Consider the following 22306-nt stretch of genomic DNA (forward strand, 5'->3'; position numbering starts at 1 on the left):
GGTCTGGTCATGCATACACTGAAGTTGACTGATGTTTTATCGTTATGCAAACATATATAAAGTCAGAAAGAATGTGTGCAAAGTCAGAAAGAATTGTGGACATTTATCATGTTTATCACTTATAGTGTAACCATAGAGTTCTAGATAATTTTTGCCATTAAACAATATAATCACGTGACTAAACGTGGGTCTGGGTAGTCCTGTGGGTACCCGGGTCCTACTCAGTACCCACTCGACCCGGGTACCAAAGTTACCCGTCCCAGCCCTATAACATGAGAAGGTAGGAGAGTTAAAATAGGGTAATATATGCGAGTTACATCAATATAAAGTAATATGTTGTTTGGACAATGACATATGTGGTTTTAACAACCAAAGGTAGGACATGAAAGTTATGACAATCCATGGCTAGGTCTTGGATGTGGGAGAATCTGCAGGAGTTGCTCCAGTAGTCGGCTTCCATCACTTCATGGAATGAAGCCCAGGAGATAATCTGTGCGCATGATGTGTTGTGATCTTTAGTTATCCCAAGAATGACTCCGGTAAGGTCAGGCATGAGGCTGTCCTCCACCACTGGTCATGTCTAAACCACCTACAAACATGTGTCCTCTCATCACGTTTACACAGGGTAGGGGCCACGTGGTCAGTTTACTCAGGGTTAGGGCCACACTGAGCTGTTTGATCTGGCTATCACCCATGTCATCGGTCAATATGAACACTGGACATACACATGGTATACAAACAACGGAAAGGTGATCAGAGCTCGCTCAAATCGGCATTCATTCCGGAAAGAGGTATTGAATCGTGAATAAGACTGAAGGCAGATTGTCAATGTTCATTATGTCCATTATGTCCATGCTTCACCTGGTGTTGGGTGTGGAGTGAATGGTGGTTAATATTGTAGTTAGCATCATTCTTCAACAGTGATCAATACTTTTGGAGTCAAATGACACAATCTGCCAGGTAACATATAATACAACTCAATTGTTTGCTCTTATGTCAATTCGGGGTACAGTTGTTCCAGAACCTTCCTGGGATGCGGTCGAGGGAAGTGTGCACTCGTGGAACAAGTTTAACAGAAAAACAGTTCCTCTGGAACAGTTACCATGGTTACCAGAATCTGTCTTTACCTACAACTCCATCTAAAAGCATAAGGCTTAAGGTAACAAAACTGTGATTCAAATTACTTGCTTTTCAAAAAAAGAGTATGTCTGTTTGTATGGCAAATCATGTGTGGACTGTACAGAATAGTCAACCCCCGACAAGTGAGAAGTGCATTTCAACTTACTTTGAGCAACATGTAACAGATAGTTTTTCTTAAAGACCAAGAACAACAGAATTGTCTGGACACTGGTTAGGAACATAGCCATGACCTGGACTGAGCTGCTTCTTACAGGAGATGGGAGATTTGGGAATCAAAGTGAAGATGTAGAGATGTGGAGGTGGGGGCACGTAATTCCCTCTGACCAGGGCCAAGATGGGGAGTCTGGACACAGCCTTCTATCGAGGATGGGAGGCAGACGGCAGATTAGCGTGTTTCAACTGACATGGACTGAGAGGCTTTCAATAGGAGATGGGAGATTTAGCAATCAGAGAGTAGATGTGGAGGTGGGGGCAGGTAATTCCCAAAGATCTTACCAAACATGACAGGGTTTCTTTGTGTGGGACAGATACACACCCATGACTTGTTTGGTGATTAGGGCAGTAAAACAACTCACTATACTGCACTAGTCTTGCAAAACCGAGCATTTTTTTCCTTCAGAACATAACTGTTGTCTTGATCTGCAAGAAGCTAATCTTTGAAGAGTGACATTAGCTATATTGAAAACCTGGGCAGGTAGATCAGGTTGAGATGGTGGAACTTTCACACAATGAGACCTACAAATAACATACCATAATAATATTTTACTTGTTTATTTGTTGTTTAATGCCACACTCACCATTATTCCAGCCATCATGGTTGTATGACATCAACCTGGACAAAATCCAATCTGGACCAGCCAGGCCAATGATGGACTTAAGGATCACTCAACATGCACTCAACCAACCATATCTCAAAAAGCCAAATACGAAAGTCACAATTCATGTCAATTACAATAATAACATATCATGGAAGAGGCGAGAAGTAGATTAGATGTGACACATTCGGCTGTCCAATGCTGAGTGAGTGGGTTGGGTTTAACGCTGCTTTTAACAGTATTCCAGTTATATCACGGCATGTCAGCTTAATGTGGGAGGAAAGCCTGAAGTGATGCAGGTCACAGATGTTTACCACTTCAGTGAAACCCATGAGCACGGGTATGATGCTGACAAATCTAGAAACATAATCGGGACGAACTGGGATTTGAACCCACAATCATAGGTTAATGGCAAGCAAGGGAGGCAACTCTGCCAGCAAATCGTGGCGCCTTAGACGACTGGGCCACCCGTGCCCCCCTGTCCAATGCTGATATTCAGATTTGTAAGCTAATACATTACCTGTGACATGTGTCACGGTAACCAGGCAACGCACGGTACAGTTCATCATGGGACAGTCCACCTGTTCCCTCATGTGTTCACCATCTCCCTGATCCAATATAGTCCAACATACATCAACACTGTGGGGCATTCCTGTAGCCCCTAAATAAGTCACATGTTCCATTTTGTACAGATGACCATCTAAGCAACGAGGCAAGTTGTGGTTGCTTGTTGTTCCGAAATAATTTTGTTTTGTTTCCTGGTTAGAATTCCCTACAAGCTATACTGGTTGTACAAGGCAACTCAAAGGATTGGGTGATCAGAGACGGTAATTAAATAAACACTGGTTCGTCTGGTCCAGACACAGTTGTTTACTATTGTTGGAGTGAGTGAGTATGGTTTTACACCACTTTTGGCAATATTCCAGCAATACCAAGGTGGGTTAATTACACCAGAAATGGGCTTCAAACATTATACACATGTCTGGAATCGAACCTGTGTCTTTGGAGAGACGAGGGACTGCTTTAACCACTAGGCTACCCCAGTGCCCTTAATATTGTCGAGTGTGACATTAAAGAAAGAAGCATGTCATCCCAAGGCTTACTGATTTTCAAATTCATCTACATGACACAGCCATGATGAATGTACGGAACATTGTTTATACCCAACAGTAGCGGCCTATATGTTCATAACCATAGAGAGCAAACTGTCATACAATATCTGCAGCCACCATGTTTGAATTGTGCAGTGGCTCGCCACTGACACCTTCCTGTAAACAGTCTGGGACATCTATGGTTCACATACTACCCATAATTTACCTACCTACTGCTTCAGAACCTGACCTTCCTATTCTGAAACCTCTTTCGGTTGGCCTGTTTTACTGCCTGATTTCAACACATGCCCTGTACTTGTAATTACAAGTGTTCACTGAACAGTGCTGAATGGAGGTTAAAACTCTGCTCAATATATATGTGAACCAACTTGGGGTTTTGTTCAGTTAAACAAATCTTTATATTTCATCATACATCACAACTGATAAATTTTTGATATGTTCAATTTCTCGGTTGCCATGGTAACTTGTGCATATTAAATATTTTCAGGATTTAAACAAATACCAGAGCTTTGATCAGCTACAGGTAAAAGGTCCTCCCTAAAAAGAAGAAATGGCAAAATGAATCTGATAGGCCGATGGGCCTGTGCCAATAAATCAACACAAAACTTACACAAATAATATTGCAAAAAAAAGAACTTTTTCCCCTCCCCCAAATGGTAAATGTTTCGTAATCCTTGTTGTAAATATTTTCACAACTGAAAACAAAGTTCCTAACTGGCTATCAAAATTTCCACAATAAAAAACACTAGTGTATGGACTGGACTGACCGACAGCAGGTATGAATGGACACAATGTGCTGACCAACATGTAGAACAGGGTGACGACACTGTAGGTACACACGGGGAATCAGGTCTTTATCTCGCGGGATGAAAGACACGTTCTTTGAACACGGGGTCATGGCATCTCAACCTCCCACCACTTGTAGCGAGTGTTTGTGTCCACTCAAACACCTCTCACACCAGATATGCCCACCCATCTTCATAGAAGCCTGTCGTTTACAGCAAATACCAGTCGATGTAACACCCAATTTACACCTTGGACAGAAGATTCCACCAGCCAAAACTCCGAAAAGGAAATGTCTTTACCGGGACAAAAGAGAAAATTCCTTGTTTCATTAGGACAGTTCGAAGGTGTTTGGAATCAAACAATTAGCATTGAGTTTTGGAGGAGTATTTGACTAGCTGGTTAGTACAAAGGTGCCGAAGCTTGATCAGACCTACAGCGAGGCTGCTGGAAGGTTTGGGACATCCGAATCTGATGTCACAACTCTCTGAGCCGGCTGGGCAAGGAATGCCTTTGATACTGAATTTATGTGACTGATTGAAACTGTTCAAGTTTGTTTTAAATCGATCAAATTTTTCAGAAACAATTTTTCAGGTTTCTTTAGTTTCAATATCATGTTCTCAACATTTACAAGAACATGAAGAAACTGCTGCATCAATGTGTAAACATGACAGAGAGATACATGTATTGTCTCCGCCAGCTATCTAGGTCTGTCTTGTTTGTAAGTTGTTTAACGCCACACTCAGCAATATTCCAGCTATATGACGACAGTCTCTAAATAACTGATTGTGGACCAGACAATCCAGTGATTGACATCATGAACATCGATCCACGCAATTGGGATACGATGACATGCATCAACAAAGTCAGCGAGTCTGACCACCCGATCCCATTAGTCGTCTCTTACCACACGCATTGGTTGCTGAAGACCAATTCTAACTCGGGTCTTCACAGTGTTTAGGTCTGTGGGAACTGTGATCTTGACGCATAAATGTAGGATATATATAGTCAGTGTACATGGTGTATTATTGCTGCCCAGGTAGAACAATGTCTTGTCTCATTAACTGCTATAATTAATCATGACAAGTTAACCAGTGCATCGTATAAAGAACATGTACTTCGTCAAGTGAGCTGGTCCACCTGTATATACTGATGAACCACCTATTTATAACCCTCTCTGTACACAGGCTAGTAATCTGTATCAGTAAAAGATGACATGGCTGTAGATCTAATCAGCAATTTAAGGCTAATCAGATTAAAACTAATGAGTTTCATATCCTCCAGACTATGGCAAATCTTCAGTTTCTAATTACCATGAATGATGAGTTCAATTATGGGCAAGTGGCCCCTAGGGTGCGATGGATCAAGATAATCCTTATGTGCTTATGTTTCAACTGTTATCATGGTTATAGTCCCTTAGATGTGCTTGGATGTACTTAGATGTGAGTGACACTCTTTCATATATTTTTTAACAATGTCAGAGTAATATCTTTTGGGGAATACCCAAAATGGGTTGCACACGTGTCGGGAATCATCCATGAATCCCACCAAAGTAAACACATTATCCACTGGGCCATCTGACCGACCTTGCTCTTGACCTTGTATAGTTCATCTAGTAGGACATCTTCAGGGAACATACAAAAAGTTCATTAATTTCTTTCCATTAGAAGATAACGAAAATTGGACAACATGGTGTATGATGTATTAGATCCATCCAATCAATCAAAAACAGAAACAGACATTTAATCTCTGATGAACCCATTTAACAACTTACAAAATGACTCAGCAGTCATCTAAAATCATTTCATCATCACCTGAAGCTATGGTTCACCTTGATTTCAGAAAATCTTTCAAAGATGCACCGATCAAAGTCTCACCAGGAGGGATATATATGTTTCCCATACATAAACAGTCACCAGCTTGCCCTGGGGTGAGGCAGTATCTACCTGCCACTGGCTAACTCATTAGTCACTCCCAATCTGTAGTAGACTCCTTGATGAAGAAAACACACACAACATCATAAAGTCAACACCATGGTGCCAGGATCAAACAGAAGAATGGATTTATCACTTATGACCCTGCTAGCAGGTGATAAAGGCAGGTGTTCCTTGGAAAAATTTAAATGCATGTTTTTTTCTTACGGTTGTCCTATCAAGCTGACTTGTATGATCCTCTTATTCTATTTTACCAATGAAATAAACAGAAGAAAAGAACTACCAGGTCAGCATGGTAAGGTCATGACTGAAACAGGAAGCTTGTGCATGCATCTGGCATGACATGTTGAATACGCCTCAAAGAAATCCAGACACTATTGGGCAAAGTAGTGAAAACATCAGGTACTAATATTTCATTCAGTGACATACTTCGTTCATGTGTAGCAGTTTTTAGGTTTAACACTGCACCCAGCAATATTCAAGCTATATGACTGCAGTCTGTAACCAAGCCAAGCCTGACCCCCCATTTGGTCCCCTCTTACAATAAGCATAGGACCCATGAAGATCCGGGGTAGAATAGGTCTTCAGCAACCCATTCTCGCCGTTAAAGGCGACTATGCTTGTCGTAAGAGGTGACTAACGGGATCGTGTGGTCAGGCTCGCTGACTTGGTTGATACAATTGTCATCTTATCCCAATTGCGTGGATTGATGCTCATGATGTCAATCACTGGATTGTCTAGTTTAGACCTGATTATTAACAGACCGTCATCATATAGCTGGAATATTGCTGAGTGCGGCATATGTTTCCACAATATCATAGAATAACACTGCATGACATTGTCACGACAGCAAATATAATACAAAGACATACATGTATAGGAATTAATAATAAATCAGACAAATTTTCCCTTACAAATGAAGTATGTTTTTTAGACTTTTCAGACATGTTGTCCAACAAGAAGTTCCAAACTAAATTCACCTGTAGCCTTACTAAGATATTAAAGACTTACTGGTGTTTAACATACTTTCCCTGACACTAAATGTGACAGGTATATGACTGCCAACTCAGTAAATATAGTCAATGGTGATCCTAAGAAAGCTTCTCATACGAAATCCCAGTGGCTAAACATGTTTAATCTGTATATACCCTACATCGAAATATTGTCGTATATCTAACTCAAGCAGGAGATAATCAGCAACTCTACCAGCCCCATTTATCATCTGGCATGCCATAAACATCGTCTTTGCGCCTTCATGCTGCCTCCAGATTGGCTAATCCTGTGGTACATATCTGTCTGTCACATGTAATTGGCTAAGTGATACTGTGCTATCTGGAAGGTATTGCTTGGTATCACATAGCACTATCAATTACAATGTTGTAAATTGACTTGGAATGGCCATGGCTCATCTCCTTGCCCATGTTGACCAGGTTGTTTACAGTAAATACTGTGTAAAAGTCTTATTTACGACCTCTACAAAAATTCCTTTGCGGGTTTAATCAAAAGAGGAATTTAGGGTTAGTTTTGGGATAGTGTCTTGTTTGGTTGTATAACCTCTTACTTCAATTCTTTTATCCACATATTACAATGACAGTAGCATGCAACATGGAATTTTCATATTTTTTGTGTACATTTCAAACATACAAAATGACTTTATGAAGCTAAAATGCTATACAAATTGAGCCATAACAAGAAGAATATATGATCTTAGAGAAACAAGTTTGAAAATGGTAGAGATTAAATATATTTCTTGATACCATGCTCCCTCGTTATTCCGCTCTTCAATATTGCGCTAACTCGGTTATCATGGTTATAGCGCATGGTAAAGCATGGCCCCCAAAATTTACTTACATTTTTAATAAACTCAAGTTTTCCAATGACACGATGTCTCCCCCATCTCAGAAAACATTATCAGCTGATCACCGCGATCACGTAACACCGGAAATACCATGAAATATGCAGATTTTCTGGGTGCTAATATTACGAACATTTAAATATAAAAACGTGTTAATTGTAAGCATATGATGTATTTAAAAACATTTTAATCATCAAACATATCATTCTGATTACTTTTCATTTAATAAAGTTTGCAAAACTTACAATAAACACATCGAACAGACACGTTAATAAAATATTTCTTGCCTAAATATGACTTGATAAAAAATCCAAAAATCATACATGCTTATGATTAAATTTTTTTATACCATGTTAACTGTAATCATAGATAATGGAGCAATTGATGCTTCCATTTTTGCAAGCAAAGAATCCAGAACAACACTATTTTTTAAACTGCTGTTGACATCAATAATTAAGCCATTCATCAAATCATTGCCATTTCCTGTCAAGCCAGTTAATTATCTGATAGTTTGTGCAAGACACGCATGAGACAAAGCAATCAGAGCTACGATTGTAAACATTTGCTAATGACTTTGTTATCACGACCCAGCCAGGAGATAACTGTAATTATTTTATTTTCCCCAATTCATTACTTGGACATGAAACATTGATTCTGAAGATGCATAACACTGACTGGCACAGCAGGTACTTGTAACCAACTGTCAGTTTATTTGTGTAAAGTTGGGGATGTTTGGAGATCACAGTAGGCTAGAAGTGTCAGATTCTTAGACATAGAGCAGGCACCTCACTCACAGTGTTTGTCAAGCTGAGGTTAAGGAACAGGAATGTCTTTTTTTAACTAACATGGCAGATGTGGATGGACACAAAATGATGTTTTTTATGTACTGGATTTGAATATACTTACTATGCTGATGAAATGTGTCTTATTGAAGCATGTGCAGAATTCATAGCCATCCATTGTTGTATCTTAATTAGAGAGTAAACGTTCCTTATACAATAAAAATTTTACTCCATAAAATGTGCTTATAACAATCTGCTCAGTCTTCAAGAACATGTTTATCCAATTGAACGAGTGAATATTGGCACTGCCTGCTCTGGAATCCCCACGCAAATAAGCATGGACTGCTGTAGACCTACTGAGCCCATGGACCCATCAAGAGACAAGCATGGGCTGCTGTAGACCTACTGATCTCCTGGACCCATCAAGAGACAAGCATGGGGTGTCGTAGACCTACTGAGCCCCTGGACCCATCAAGAGACAAACATGGGGTGCCGTAGACCTACTGAGCCCCTGGACCCACCAAGAGACAAGAATGGGGTGCTGTAGACCTACTGAGCCCCTGGACCCATCAAGAGACAAGCATGGGGTGCCGTAGACCTACTGATCTCCTGGACCCATCAGGAGACAAGCATGGGGTGCTGTAGACCTACTGAGCCCCTGGACCCATCAAGAGACAAGCATGGGAAGCCGTAGACCTACTGATCTCCTGGACCCATCAAGAGACAAGCATGGGGTGCTGTAGACCTACTGATCTCCTGGACCCATCAAGAGACAAGCATGGGGTGCTGTAGACCTACTGATCTCCTGGACCCATCAAGAGACAAGCATGGGGTGCTGTAGACCTACTGAGCCCCTGGACCCATCAGGAGACAAGCATGGGGTGCTGTAGACCTACTGAGCCCATGGACCCATCAAGAGACAAGCATGGGGTGCTGTAGACCTACTGATCTCCTGGACCCATCAAGAGACAAGCATGGGGTGCTGTAGACCTACTGAGCCCCAGGATCCATCAAGAGACAAGCATGGGGTGCTGTAGACCTACTGAGCCCCTGAATCCCAAAGCATACAACTCTATTAGCAGCCTTAAAAATTTGTTTCTTAAGACTAGTCAAGAGGACTAGTCGAAACCTTACTTCACTAGTCCTCAGAGTTTGTAGCTTGTCCTGCTTGAAAGAGACACAACTGTTTACTGTGTTTACATTTTCTGTCAGTTTTATTCAGTTCCAATTGTAGCAAACTTGAAGCACTGAGAACTGGTTCAGAATGATAGACACCAAATACTACTAGTCAATGAGGACTAGTACAATCAATCGCTTTTCACTTGTCCTTAGCACAAATAAGTAGTCTCGAGCTAGCAGACGAGTGCAAATTTCAAAGGCTGTATCACGGGAAAAACTGATCTTTCCAGTGTGACAGCCTTAGCCCAGTTGATCATTGAGCCTAGCCTTTTGCACAGTCAACCCAAGGGAAGTTTAAAACCTTTTTCTGACAGACAAAAATCATGTTTATGGAGGTGATCAACCAACTTTTTCATTGCTAGAGCCTGTTGATGTCCACAGATGTTTTGAAAATAAATAAGCATATCATGCTGTCATGTTTTAAGCCAAACACATTGACGCGTCGACTCATCAGAAACCGTGGAAGGTGGTGACATCTTGCAAGTGCACACAATGGCCGACACCTGATGTGATATTGCCAGCACACATTAAAAACTTCAGTGGTCTGGTTTCACGTTTCTTTTCATGACTTCCTCGGCTAAATATTTGTTGAGTTATACCCGTCAACAATCCACCCTGCTCGGAGAAGTGCACGGTCACATGACCTGCCTGACATACTCTAGGAGAAGGAAGGCATTATATATCTGTCAGCGGTACCTGCACAGGTATTGTATAGCATGTTTAATGGAGTCAAAGATGTCAATATGGACGTGAATAAAAGCAAGCAGTGCCACTTCCTATCAAGTGTAATCAAGGGGAAATGTGTTAGTGTGTACACATAGATGCTCACTTCACCCTAAACTCTTCACTGCAACTTGAGAAGAGGCTGTATTCAAAGTTTTCGTCATTCATAACCATTGCCACTGATTTATTAAATAATTCATAAGTAGGTCAAAGACTGAGAAATGCTTTTCATCTTTCTTAGAAGTGTTGGACATGTAAGCAGACGAAGAAATATTTAACACTAAGGATATGTCCAAAATTAAAATCTTTCAATTTGGGAGTGCTTTTTATTGTATTTAAATCTGTCAATAACTGGTGTGCCGTCACAGACACTCAATATATTCAGCCTGGGTAATGCATTGATTCTATCCAGCTGATCTCAAGTAATATATTCTGACAATCAAGTGTACCCAGCATGAGAGTGGAATATGAGCCCTGGGACCTCCAGGGAACAATGAGCGGCAACAGCGGGAGAGAATACCTGTAATATGGCATGGGTGTGAATACGAGTCATAACACCCTCATATGGGCCATGCTATCAGCTATTCACCAGTGTTCACTGACCTAGTGATACAACACAGTGGAACAGCTTCCTGTGCTTTGAATGTAGAAGCAATTTCTGGACTATTTCAGAACTAACACCTTTTATTACAGAAGCATCAGTTTGATAAAATGGTCATTTATAGGCGTCTCAACCAAACAAACTAAAGAATAAATTGGAATGACAGAATTTATGACCTTAGAAAAGGTAGATTTCTCCAAATGAGTCATCAATATTTTGGCTTGGGGTGTCTGAAATGGAGCCACTCACAGACTCAGTGTGACTATAGCAGTATAGTACACTGAATAAAAAGTAAATACTTAAGCATGAAAACAACAACATGTGAACCTTCCCAATTTTGGACCTATAAATGTTTTTTTCCCCAATTTTCCCACCTCAGGTACTGTAATCTTAGATACATGCCTGCACTAGTTGCTGGGAAATCAGTACAAACAGTATACACCATTGTCCCACAGTAACTGGTTTAGTAGAAGAGCACAGCTTGGAAGCAATCTTGTGTAAAATCTTCCCCGTTTCAGGAAACACATTGTTACAAATACTCACAGTGTTGGGTCGTATGCAACACACCACCGACATCTTTTGAAAGTAATACAAGTCCTGTGCATGCTTAAGGTACACTAAAAGCTTTGTACCCAAAGCAATCATTCAAGTAAACTGTTACCATAATTATGCATTGCACATGTCAGTTTTTGCCTATTGTTACCTTTCGACAAACAACGTACTGAAACTTGAATCGCACATACAAACATACAAACAGGTCAAATTCAATCTTCAAATGTATCTATATCTCAAACACGTGCTTCAATTGAAAAATGAACAAAGTACAGTTGTATACTTGATATTACCATGTCATAAATACTTGGTATTTTCTCTGACCGCCCCCTCTAAGTCTAGCCATGGAGATTCAGGATCTAAGCAGTTGGCGGGCAAGCCCTACCTTGAACCAACCCACCACATTGAAACTTGGGTAAACCCTTTTGATCAGGTCTATAAGGACACTCCGTCAAACTGACAGGACTAAGTAGGGCAGGTTTCCATTGTCTGAATATTCAATGGAGAAATAATATCTAAGAATTAGAAGACGAGAATAAATCACAACATACATTAAAAACGATCTATTTGAATTGGTTAAATATCCAAAAGTTCTACTCCACTTTTGAGCTATTTTTTCTTTCCATGACACACACAACTGATCCTCATGATATGGCAAGTAAATATTTAAATAGAATGAAATACCTGATTATCCCTATCAAAAGTTAAGTAATATATATTTCAGCTTTCTTTGTCTGCACTGAACTTAGATCGATTACTACAATATCCCAGAGAGTATCTTTTGTTTGTATGTTGTTTAACACCGCATCCAGCACTATTTCAGTTATATGAAAACAGTCTGCAAATAATCGAGTCTGGATCAGAAAATCCAGTGATTGATATCATGAGCATCGATCCACACAACTGGGATACAATGACATGCTTCAACCAAGTCGGCGAGCCTGACCACCTGATCCCACGGCAAGCATGGGTTGCTGAAGACCTATTCTACCCTGGATCTTTTGGGTGAGTATTTTGTCAGTGAATGTGAGTTTAATGTGGGAGGAAAGCCAAAATTGATGTATGTCGTTGTTGTATAGCACATTACCACATGGTTCAAAACATTCATGGGCGACCAAAGATCTATGACTAGCAAATCCTGGCTTGGCTAAGGGACACAACTCTGTGCTGCAAATTGTTGCACCTAAAAAGATTGTTACCCAAACAAATGACTAGACAGGGTCAGGTAACTTCATCTCAGATCAAGGAATTTATTACTTTTAAATGACTTGTGTTTACAATAATTCCAACACATATATAATCCACTATTGTGACATAAACATATCTACATGCTATTATCTTGCCATAGGTAAGTGGAATTTGAGCGAACACTCATTCCAGTGTTTACCACATTCTCTGCCCTACCCCACTTTACCCCTTTACTGAAGGCAGATAAAGACAGGCTGGATGAAAGGCGTTCAGGCGATCCTTTCACTACAAATCACTGCCCAAACACTGAATAAGGTTTGAAGACCATACAGTATAGCCACAAGGTGTCATTGTTTAATGTTTGGATGGCTGATTATACGGTTGAACACATTCAAATCCCTCGCCATCAAGAGACTGGACCTTTGAACAGGAGACAGACACCCAAAAGTGTTGTGTTGAAAATAGAAGACTTACAGCGAGGGGATAAACCTCAATAGGCAGTATGTGAAGGTCTTTCATAATAAATGTCTACAGCGTCCTGGGACGTTTTTCAATTCAATTATTTGAATATGGCACAGATGTTGAAAGTCAACATCCAGGGTGTACTTAGAAACCTGTGTGTTCACAACCTGTTCATTTCTTACAGAATGGGGTCTTACATTTTGTTTAGCCTAAATCATAAAGAGACATATAAATGACAAAATAAACAGGTTTACCACGTCCCTTGTTGGTAAATATTTGATTTTCACTGCTTACTCCTCGGTTTTTAGCGAGAGTTTATTCAGCATTTTGGGACCAAGGATTATAATATCATGACCATGGACACCTTCCTGCCACCAACATCACAAACAGGCCTCCTTTTCGAGAGAGTTGTGTTGTCTGCATTATCTAGGGCTGGGACGAGTAACTCGGGTACCCGGGTTGGGTGTGTACTGAGTAGGACCCAGGTACCCACAGGACTAGCCAGACCTGTGGTTAGTCCCGTGATATATTGCTTAATGACAAAAATTATCTAGAACTCCATGGTTACACTACAAGTTACTAATGTTCGCATTTCTTTCTGACTGTGCACCCATTCCTTCTGATTTTTCATATGGTTGAATAAAGATATAACTTAATTCAACTTCAGTGTATGAATGACCAGATTGTTTAATACATGTATCTAAATAAATTTTGCCAGGGCTATGCAAAAAATGTTCCCAATCGGACATTTTGAGACATCTCCTGAGACCTACGGTGGGTACTTGGGTAGGGTCGGGTAATAGGGGGTGGGTACCCGGGTAGTATATTTGGACTTGTCCCAGCCCTAGTATTATCATTGTTCATGTTGTAAGGCCACAATCAATTAATCTTCTTGTAACTGCAAGTAACTGACAATGATAGGTCAATTCCCTCTACACACTTTTTATAATTAACGTCTGATTAAAAACTTCAATAATAATAATAATAACCAACTAATCTTATGTTGTATTTGACCAATATTTTGTACCATCTTTAAATCATCATCATCATCATCATCATCATCATCATCATCATCATCATCATCTATCACAAACAGTGCCACTACGCATCACACCACATCAACATAACTGTTACTCTGCTATATATACTACTAAAAAAGGTTTAGGAGCAATTCCTTCATATTACAATAGCTGATTGGTCACTGCATGGCAAATTAACTATAGAACTATAGTAATATGAAAGAATCATGTTGCAGAGCTCCAGGTAAGCTGCGTATCTGCGTGAAATACGCAGTAAAATAAAATAAGCGTATCAAATACGCAACGAACATTACAGATACACTTCAAAAATAAAACTTGTGCGTATCATCAAAATATTGTGAAGTAACCCTGCGTATTCGATTAGCAAATCAGCAACTTATTTTGAAATTATAAACGGGCATTCATCAACCTTGCCAAACTCCACGATGACAGTTACATCATGATCATTTGCCATCACACTTTCTTATAGAAGTATCGTGGTATTTTTTAGTCCTATAAAGCTCTCGAACCCACATGACACCAGTTTGCAGGGACTAGATGAATAGTGTTTTTTAAATATTTAACTTAAATACCCACATGTGTAAAAACTAGTGGGTAACAGAAATTTGAATACCCAGATAGAATTACAGATACCCAATGATTTTAAAATGCATGGGTAAAATACCCACAACACCAAAAGCTTATCTGGAGCTCTGATGTTGTCCTTAACATTTTTTGATTGGCATATATAAGGCATTTCCTACAACAGGTGAGTTGCGCATGTTGCACAGGAGCACTGCAAGCTTGACAAGAGCATCTCAAATATGTCCACTCATACCTCCAGGAAGATTTCAGCTGTCGAACGTGCCCAACATTGTCATGATCAAGGCTCCCAGACCCTGGTGTGTATATCTGCGTATTTACCTATCAGACTGTGAGCTTCTGTGTTCTCTGTCGTGTTGACAAATCGCTGTCAACAGTTACTTACTTAATCCACCGGTCCCTTACACGTAATGTCGAAAACAAATATGTAGACAAACCCATTACCCACCAGATCTGCTTCTTGTGGCAATGACTGCAACACTTAACATTGTAGTAATGCTCTCAGGGAGCGATCTCAGGGCTACGGCAGCCGTAACTCCCATTCTTTTACAAGGCAAAGACTGCAACACTTAACATTGTAGTAATGCTCTCAGGGAGCGATCTCAGGGCTACGGCAGCTGTAACTCCCCTTCTTTTACAAGGCAAAGACTGCAACACTTAACATTGTAGTAATGCTCTCAGAGAACGATCTCAGGGCTACGGCAGCCGTAACTCCCATTCTTTTACAAGGACTTACAATTGTTGTAGCGCTAAGATCGCTTTGTGGAATGGGACCCCGGAATAGTTTAATTCAACTTTTACAAAGGTTTGTTAATTTCATAGTAATGACATTCTTGTTATTAGCAGGCAGAATTACATCAAGCCAGTAGTTTACAAGTGTATTTATTATTCTATACATATACTTTGTGTCATTTCCACGGAAGAACAATTATTTGACTTTTACATATGAACGTAATTAAATGATGAAAATTCCTATTCTATACAAGTTTTTATCTCAGTCAGTCTGTTTTAATAACTATTTTTTTATTTACATAATTTACATTTTTAGATAAAAACCTGTGGCAAAATATATTTGGATTTTATTTGGTAACCCAGGGCTAGGTAAAGCTCATGCTCAAGCATGGCACTCAGAATGGATTAATACAGAAACAAGAAGTATAGATGTCTTATTAATTTTGTTTGTTGTTTAACATCGCACTCAGCAATATACCAGCTGTATGACTGCGGTCTGTAAATAATCGAGTCTGGATCAGACAATCCAGTGATTGACATCATGAGCATCGATTCACACAATTGGGATACGATGACATGCATCAACTAAGTTAGCGAGCCTGACCACCCAAGCCCTTTGTCACCTTTTACGACAAGCATGGGTTGCTGAAGACCAATTCTACCCCGGATCTTCACGGGTCTGTCTGATTAATGTTTGGGTTTATAATGTGTCCAGTAAATGAAATAAAATCAAAACTTTGTTCACAGAGACTCTCTGGTGCATTCAACGATCCCTATATGCAGAAACCGACATTGTTCAGGATTTCTCTTATTGATGGAATTTGAATAAAGTTTTGCACTTAAGACATGCAAGAAGTTAAAATAAAAATATTCTTAAGCACAAATGCACCTTTTAAAGTAACATATTAGTCTAAAGAAGTTTAAGTACACCCGATTCTTTTCAATGCTTATAGTTAATCTGTCATGGCTGGTTGGTATTGCAGCACAACCTTCCAGTTGTGGGTGTTCTTTAACTTTTTTTGAGTAGTATATTATTACTGATGATGTGGCAGATCACGTACTTAACCTATGTTGTCAAAATCTACTTCCACATGCCTCCAAGCAGCAGCACAAACTTCATGACATGATAAACATGCATATGATTTATGGGGAATAAACACAATAAACTGATCCACAAATCTTCTGGATGACATTTTTGCATCTAAATTGATTGCACTGTCAAAATAAATGGACAGCCAAACATGGTTTTAACTTCAGATGTGACAACCGAATTGTGCTCTAAATGCTTTGAGACATTTAAATTCGAGATTAGATGAATCATCTTAAAGAAAAAATATGTGTGTGTATTTAGCAAATCCATTCTTCAATATCAATGGCAACATATTTGCAAAACACACAAATATTCTAGACATGTTGGATAATAAATACACAACTTGGGCAAACTTGTTTTTCAACAGAGATCGAGTCGTTATTTTCTGTGCTGTAAAATAGCTCAGAAACAAATTACAATCTTCCAAAGAAAATGTCAGTGTTATTTTATTTCTTAATTCTTCAACAGTATGTATTTCATCATTAGCCTGTTCCATGTGAAATGTCTGGCTACCTCAAGCAAACCTATTACAACTTCACATCTATGAGAAACTAAACCAGCTTTGTATTTTATTGTTCTGTTGTACAAAGACTGTCGACAATAAAACCTAATGATCGCACAACAACCTCCCCACTGACGCTGATTTATTTGTTTTCTGGCTTTGTGCGAGCTTACAAACTGGTAGCTGCATTGTATGCTTGGAAATTCATAAAATGGTTTGACACAAGCTCATGATTTTATATGACTCTTTCCGCACGAAAAATACAATCTTTTGACAATTTTTATTAATAGCTGATCAGTGGATAGATAATGTTAAGATTTAATATACATTCATCAGATTCATCAGTAAGAAAGGTCAAACTAGTTTTGTGTTTTCTAAAGATTTTGGTTTGGTTCATTTGACTTCGTTGACATTTAATTTTATGACTTGAGCTGCGAGTTAGAAATATTTTATACCTGTTCAACCAATCCTCCCGGTTGCATCTTTTAACTTCAATCAACTCCTGTGTTGTGTCATATTTTTTACCTGTTCGGATTATCATTGACACAATCGCTATATTTACGTCTTTATCACGTGATTTACTGATCCGACAATGTGCAACATTTCATGTGCATGTTCAACAATGTTAGCAGACACGCTACAAAGCGACGTCTGTGTTATTAACAAAAGTTCTGTCTTTGAGATTTATCAAGTGAGAGACAGAATCTAAATATTATTTAAAAAATATACCAATGAAACAGAAACACATCTCAACACGCGTTACAGTCTACCCGGAAATATACCCAGATAGGTAGCTGTAGTTGGTATGGCACAACACCAGACGATCATTATACAATAATCGCCTTATATGTTGGGTAAACTTATCAGACCAGTTGAAATCAATCATTCATGTCAAAATACACGTTGATTTATCATTATCAAATCAAAACAACCAAAGTTTAACAGTATTAGTAACCACGAAGAGACATTTCTTACCTGTCATCAAAGTAAATCTATCCAAGTTTCACGTGGAAAGACGGCCCCCTTTACAGAGGGCCTCAGGTGGGGTAGCGTTCCAACCGCGTCCCATCGCAACACAGGTAATCTAGGTGTAAACGTGTCCCGCCAATTAACACTCTTTGTAAATTACATCCAAAGAATCCACTGACACCAATCAGGTACCTGTCTCCAACCTCCGCAGCACTCGGCGTGGTTAAACTCGGAGCGACTGAATAGATCCCTCAAGTGGTCTGCGACATTTACAACTCCAGCTTGTTCAACGGAGTAGTCAACCAAACTACATGTCGTAGGATATCGGTGATACTCGGAGGTTTCCGTCATACAGGTAGACTATAGGCTGTTTCAATTTGATATCGCAGCGACATATTTCCTGGTGGTATTGTTATGAGGTGAGGTGAAATTGAGTATAACGTCGCGTGCAAGATTATTGCACTTATACAGCATTATATACCGACGCGTGCGTGCGCGCGTGTGTTTTATAAATATGTTCCATATACTATTATGAAATGTTATTGGTTTCACAAGTTTATAATCAAATACATTTTTTTGTATATTATAAGGAGTCATTAAATTCATTGTTTTTTCATTTCAGAGTTTCCAATGAAATTTTATTCACGATACGTTCGAATTCCTTTCACGGAAGAATGTTCACGTTTCTAATTTTATTTTATGTAGTTTTTCCTAACTAAATGCATGTGTATTTAAAATTTGTGAGAGGCCCTTTGGGTAATTAATGGTACAATGTCATCGGTCATCGTCTTCACAAATTCTATAAAATCAGAAGTTAAATATTATTTTTTTAAATTATGTTCACCTGGCTGTTACTGACTGCATGTTTTGTGACTTGTTACCCAAGCTACAGTTTTGAAATTATACTTTTGAAATATGGTTAGGTTTCAAAAGCCTAACGAACATCTGTTCTTTTTCCATTCGTACATGATTGTCATTGTTAAACAATTTATAAAACGGAGAGACGGTAAAAAATGGCCACTCCCACATTCATCAATGTGTTTGCTTACATTATATATAGAACGTACATTTGGATCTTGAATATGTTGTGATTCGGTCTTTTAGTTGCATACCAGTTTCTCCAATATAATGCACACCACACCCTGCACCTGTTAAAACATATATATCATCTTTACTACGACAGTATATGTTGTTTTTGACAGTAAATAAATTAGCTTCATTCAATTGAAATTTACAGTCTTCAGTTATTATTGGTCAAGTTCCACATTGATGTGCGTTACATTTTGTTACACTGACGGTATTTGTATTTTGTAAGTATTTAGATGGACAAAGAATTTGATTGAGATTTTTAGCATCTGGATGTGTGTGTGTGTGTGTGCGTGCGTCCGTGCGTGCGTGTGTTTGTGCTCCCGACAAACACGTTTAATGGCTTTAGAGGAGTGAGTTTGGTCTTACCAGCTTTGAACACTCAGCATTTCAGTTATGTCACGGCGTGTCAACTTGACGTGAGAGGGCTTGACGCGGTGCAGGTCTTAAGCCCCCGTTACACTATCAAACACTGATAAAAAAAACTTGGTAAAAGAAAACCAAGTTTTCTCAGTCAAAGTTGGACTGTTTGCACTCATCAAAGTTTTTCAGAGGCCATCCAACGTTTGGCAGGAGTTATCCTGCCAAGATGGATGCTGCGGATGAAGAATGATTTGCTGTTATGTGTATTTTGTGTATTGTCATGTTAAGAAGGCGGCGTCCGGGGAGGCAAAGGAATATATGGTCCCTGGATTGGCTGCAGAGGCGGCATCAGCTTAGTGCCTACCAATCTCATTAAAATAAGATCTTATATTAGTTCTCGCTACCGCTAAACAAAGATCTGAGGACATCCCATTACGGGTCACGTCAGACCGACCATGCGCAAACTTTGACCGACCAATGAAATGACTGACAAAAAGTCGTCATTAGCCAGTCAGAAGGCAATTTTCTCGTGCTTTACGGCACTAATTTCAAATTGGCGACTACGCTTCGAAACATATTTGGACAAATTCTCGATAAAAAATTTGAAACCTGAACAAAAGAACATTCTGGAATGTCTAATAGATGGTCTAGATTGTATGGATTCAGTCGTTAAGCATGTAACTATCGTTCGGAATACCCCGTGTTGAGGTGTTCGAAGTTGCATGATAAGAAATCACATTCCGACTGTCACTTTCATGATCTGGTAAGCGACGCTCTGATTGGTCGGATGAAAGGTCGTTCTGACGTTCTCAGATCTTTGTTTAGCGGTAGCGAGAACTGAGATATGATTTTAATGAGATTGAGTGCCTAGAATACTCATCTACAAGAGTAGATAGAGAGGATTCCAGTGCCTATGCCAACTATATAATCATGAATAGAGACACGTTCAGGTTTCTTCTTGAAACCGCGAAGCAGGACACAAGGCTGAGGGTTTCTTGCATTCTGATTGGCTAAATTACATCAAAGTCCACCAAAATTTTAGAAGAAAAAAAGGATTAGTTTCTATTTCATCAAATCCGTCAAAGACATTGTCAAAGAATTTGATGGTATGTTTCATTATCCAAAAACTGGTCACAATGGATCAAAGTTCTTGATAGTATAACGGGGACTTTTGACATTTACTACTTTGGTGAAACTCACGAGCACGGGTAGGGTGGTGGCAGACCCATCTTTGAGTAAATTAATCATTTTACAGTTCAAACGAGCCTAGTAATGTCAAAATAACAGAATTAATGTATTCAAAATATCTCTCTCCCCCCCCCCCCTCTCTCTCTCTCCCTCGCAATTGGGCATCAACTAATTCAGCAAGTCTGACCACCCGATCCCGTCGCCTCTAACGACAGGCATGGGTTGCTGAAGATCTATTCTAACCCGGATCTTCACGGGTCGAGCGTTACGCCGATTCTCTCTGCCTGTCTCTCTCAGGAATAAGTTACTTCACTCACATCAATCTCGTGAGTTTTTCGCCTGGCCTAATGTAAAAGACACTTGCAATGTTTTCATCTTACGGCGTTGATTCCCACTATTCAAAGTTTCATACATGTATACTTTTTTTAGTGCGACCGCCTTTGCTCAGTCACGTGTGAAGAGTTGCCTCCCTTACAGCCGTGACAGGATCCCCAGATCGTGGGTTGGAAGCCCAGGTTCACCCCGAGTATGGTCCTTGATCTGCCAGCTCCATACCCGTGTTTGTTAAAACTGACGGCACTAGAGAGGTAAATGTCCTCAATTCGCATAGCCGTGGAATTTGCTGCTATATGAAGTTCACAGGCCTTGATATGATAGTGCTCAAAGCGGCATAAATGTTTATTCAGTCGAAGTGTGCACTTTTTGTCATTGGATGCATCACGCTTTAAAAGTATAATGTTATGAACAAAGCACCAATGTTCGTGACAAAATTTCATATCTCATTCATCTCATCTGCATCATCAATCATATAAACAAGATGGCGACAGTTATGCCTCACGACTTTGAACGAGCATTCAATCACGTGAAAGACGGAAGTTCCAGATATAACTTTGCATGCTCTGATCTCTATTTTCGCTGTCCTGTAAAACTTATGAATCATGTACAATCCTTGTCTTTTTGGCTGCGTGTAGTAAGTTGCAGAAACCAAAGAACATGGCATTTATTTTAAAAACAAATGTTAAAATGTTTTTAATCTTACTCATTGGACCACGATTGATCACGTCTATAGTCTGTACATGTCACCATTGCTATATGATGCATAATTCTTGTTTGTTTGTTGTTTCACACCGCACCCAGCAATATTCTATCTACATGACGGCTGTCTGAAAATGATCGAATCTGGACCAGACAAACCAGTGGTTGATATTATGAACAACAATCCACGCGGATGGGCAGGCAGACACGCTATCAACCAAGTCACCAAACCTGACCACCCGATCCAACAAGTCATCCATATACGACAAGCAAAGGTAATATAAGTTATATATATGTTTTCTGTTAGCCATCATATCAAGGGGCATAGGTCAAAAATATCATGTATAAACCTTGACAAGTCAAGGATAAAGAAACTAAAATCAGCTCTAACATTATTACAGAATAATGAAGGATAATATTTTGACTTCAATACTGAAACACATTTACCTTAAAATAGTCACGTAAACACTGATCTGTCCTTAACTCTATGACGTATACAAATGTAGACATTTCTGATAGACTGGACATTGGCTGAACTAAAGTCTATGACATACAAATGTAGACATTTCTGATAGACTGGACATTGGCTGAAC

The 22306-nt window shown here is 39.5% G+C and overlaps 1 protein-coding gene across 1 annotated transcript in view; it reads right to left on the minus strand.

The window, feature by feature from the left end:
- The window catches only part of LOC124111252 (homeobox protein 2-like), a 94662-nt gene extending 76301 nt beyond the window's left edge, over window positions 1-18361 (minus strand). The window contains exon 1 of the mRNA XM_046470903.2: window positions 18048-18361. Within this exon, the coding sequence (XP_046326859.2) occupies window positions 18048-18054 (7 nt within the window). The 5' untranslated portion in view covers window positions 18055-18361. The remainder of the gene's footprint in view (window positions 1-18047) is intronic.
- Between the last annotated feature and the right edge of the window lie 3945 nt (window positions 18362-22306).

The sequence above is a fragment of the Haliotis rufescens genome, unplaced genomic scaffold (genome assembly GCF_023055435.1).
Source record: "Haliotis rufescens isolate VD_foot unplaced genomic scaffold, xgHalRufe1.0.p SCAF_5, whole genome shotgun sequence".
Taxonomy (NCBI): Eukaryota; Metazoa; Mollusca; class Gastropoda; order Lepetellida; family Haliotidae; genus Haliotis; species Haliotis rufescens.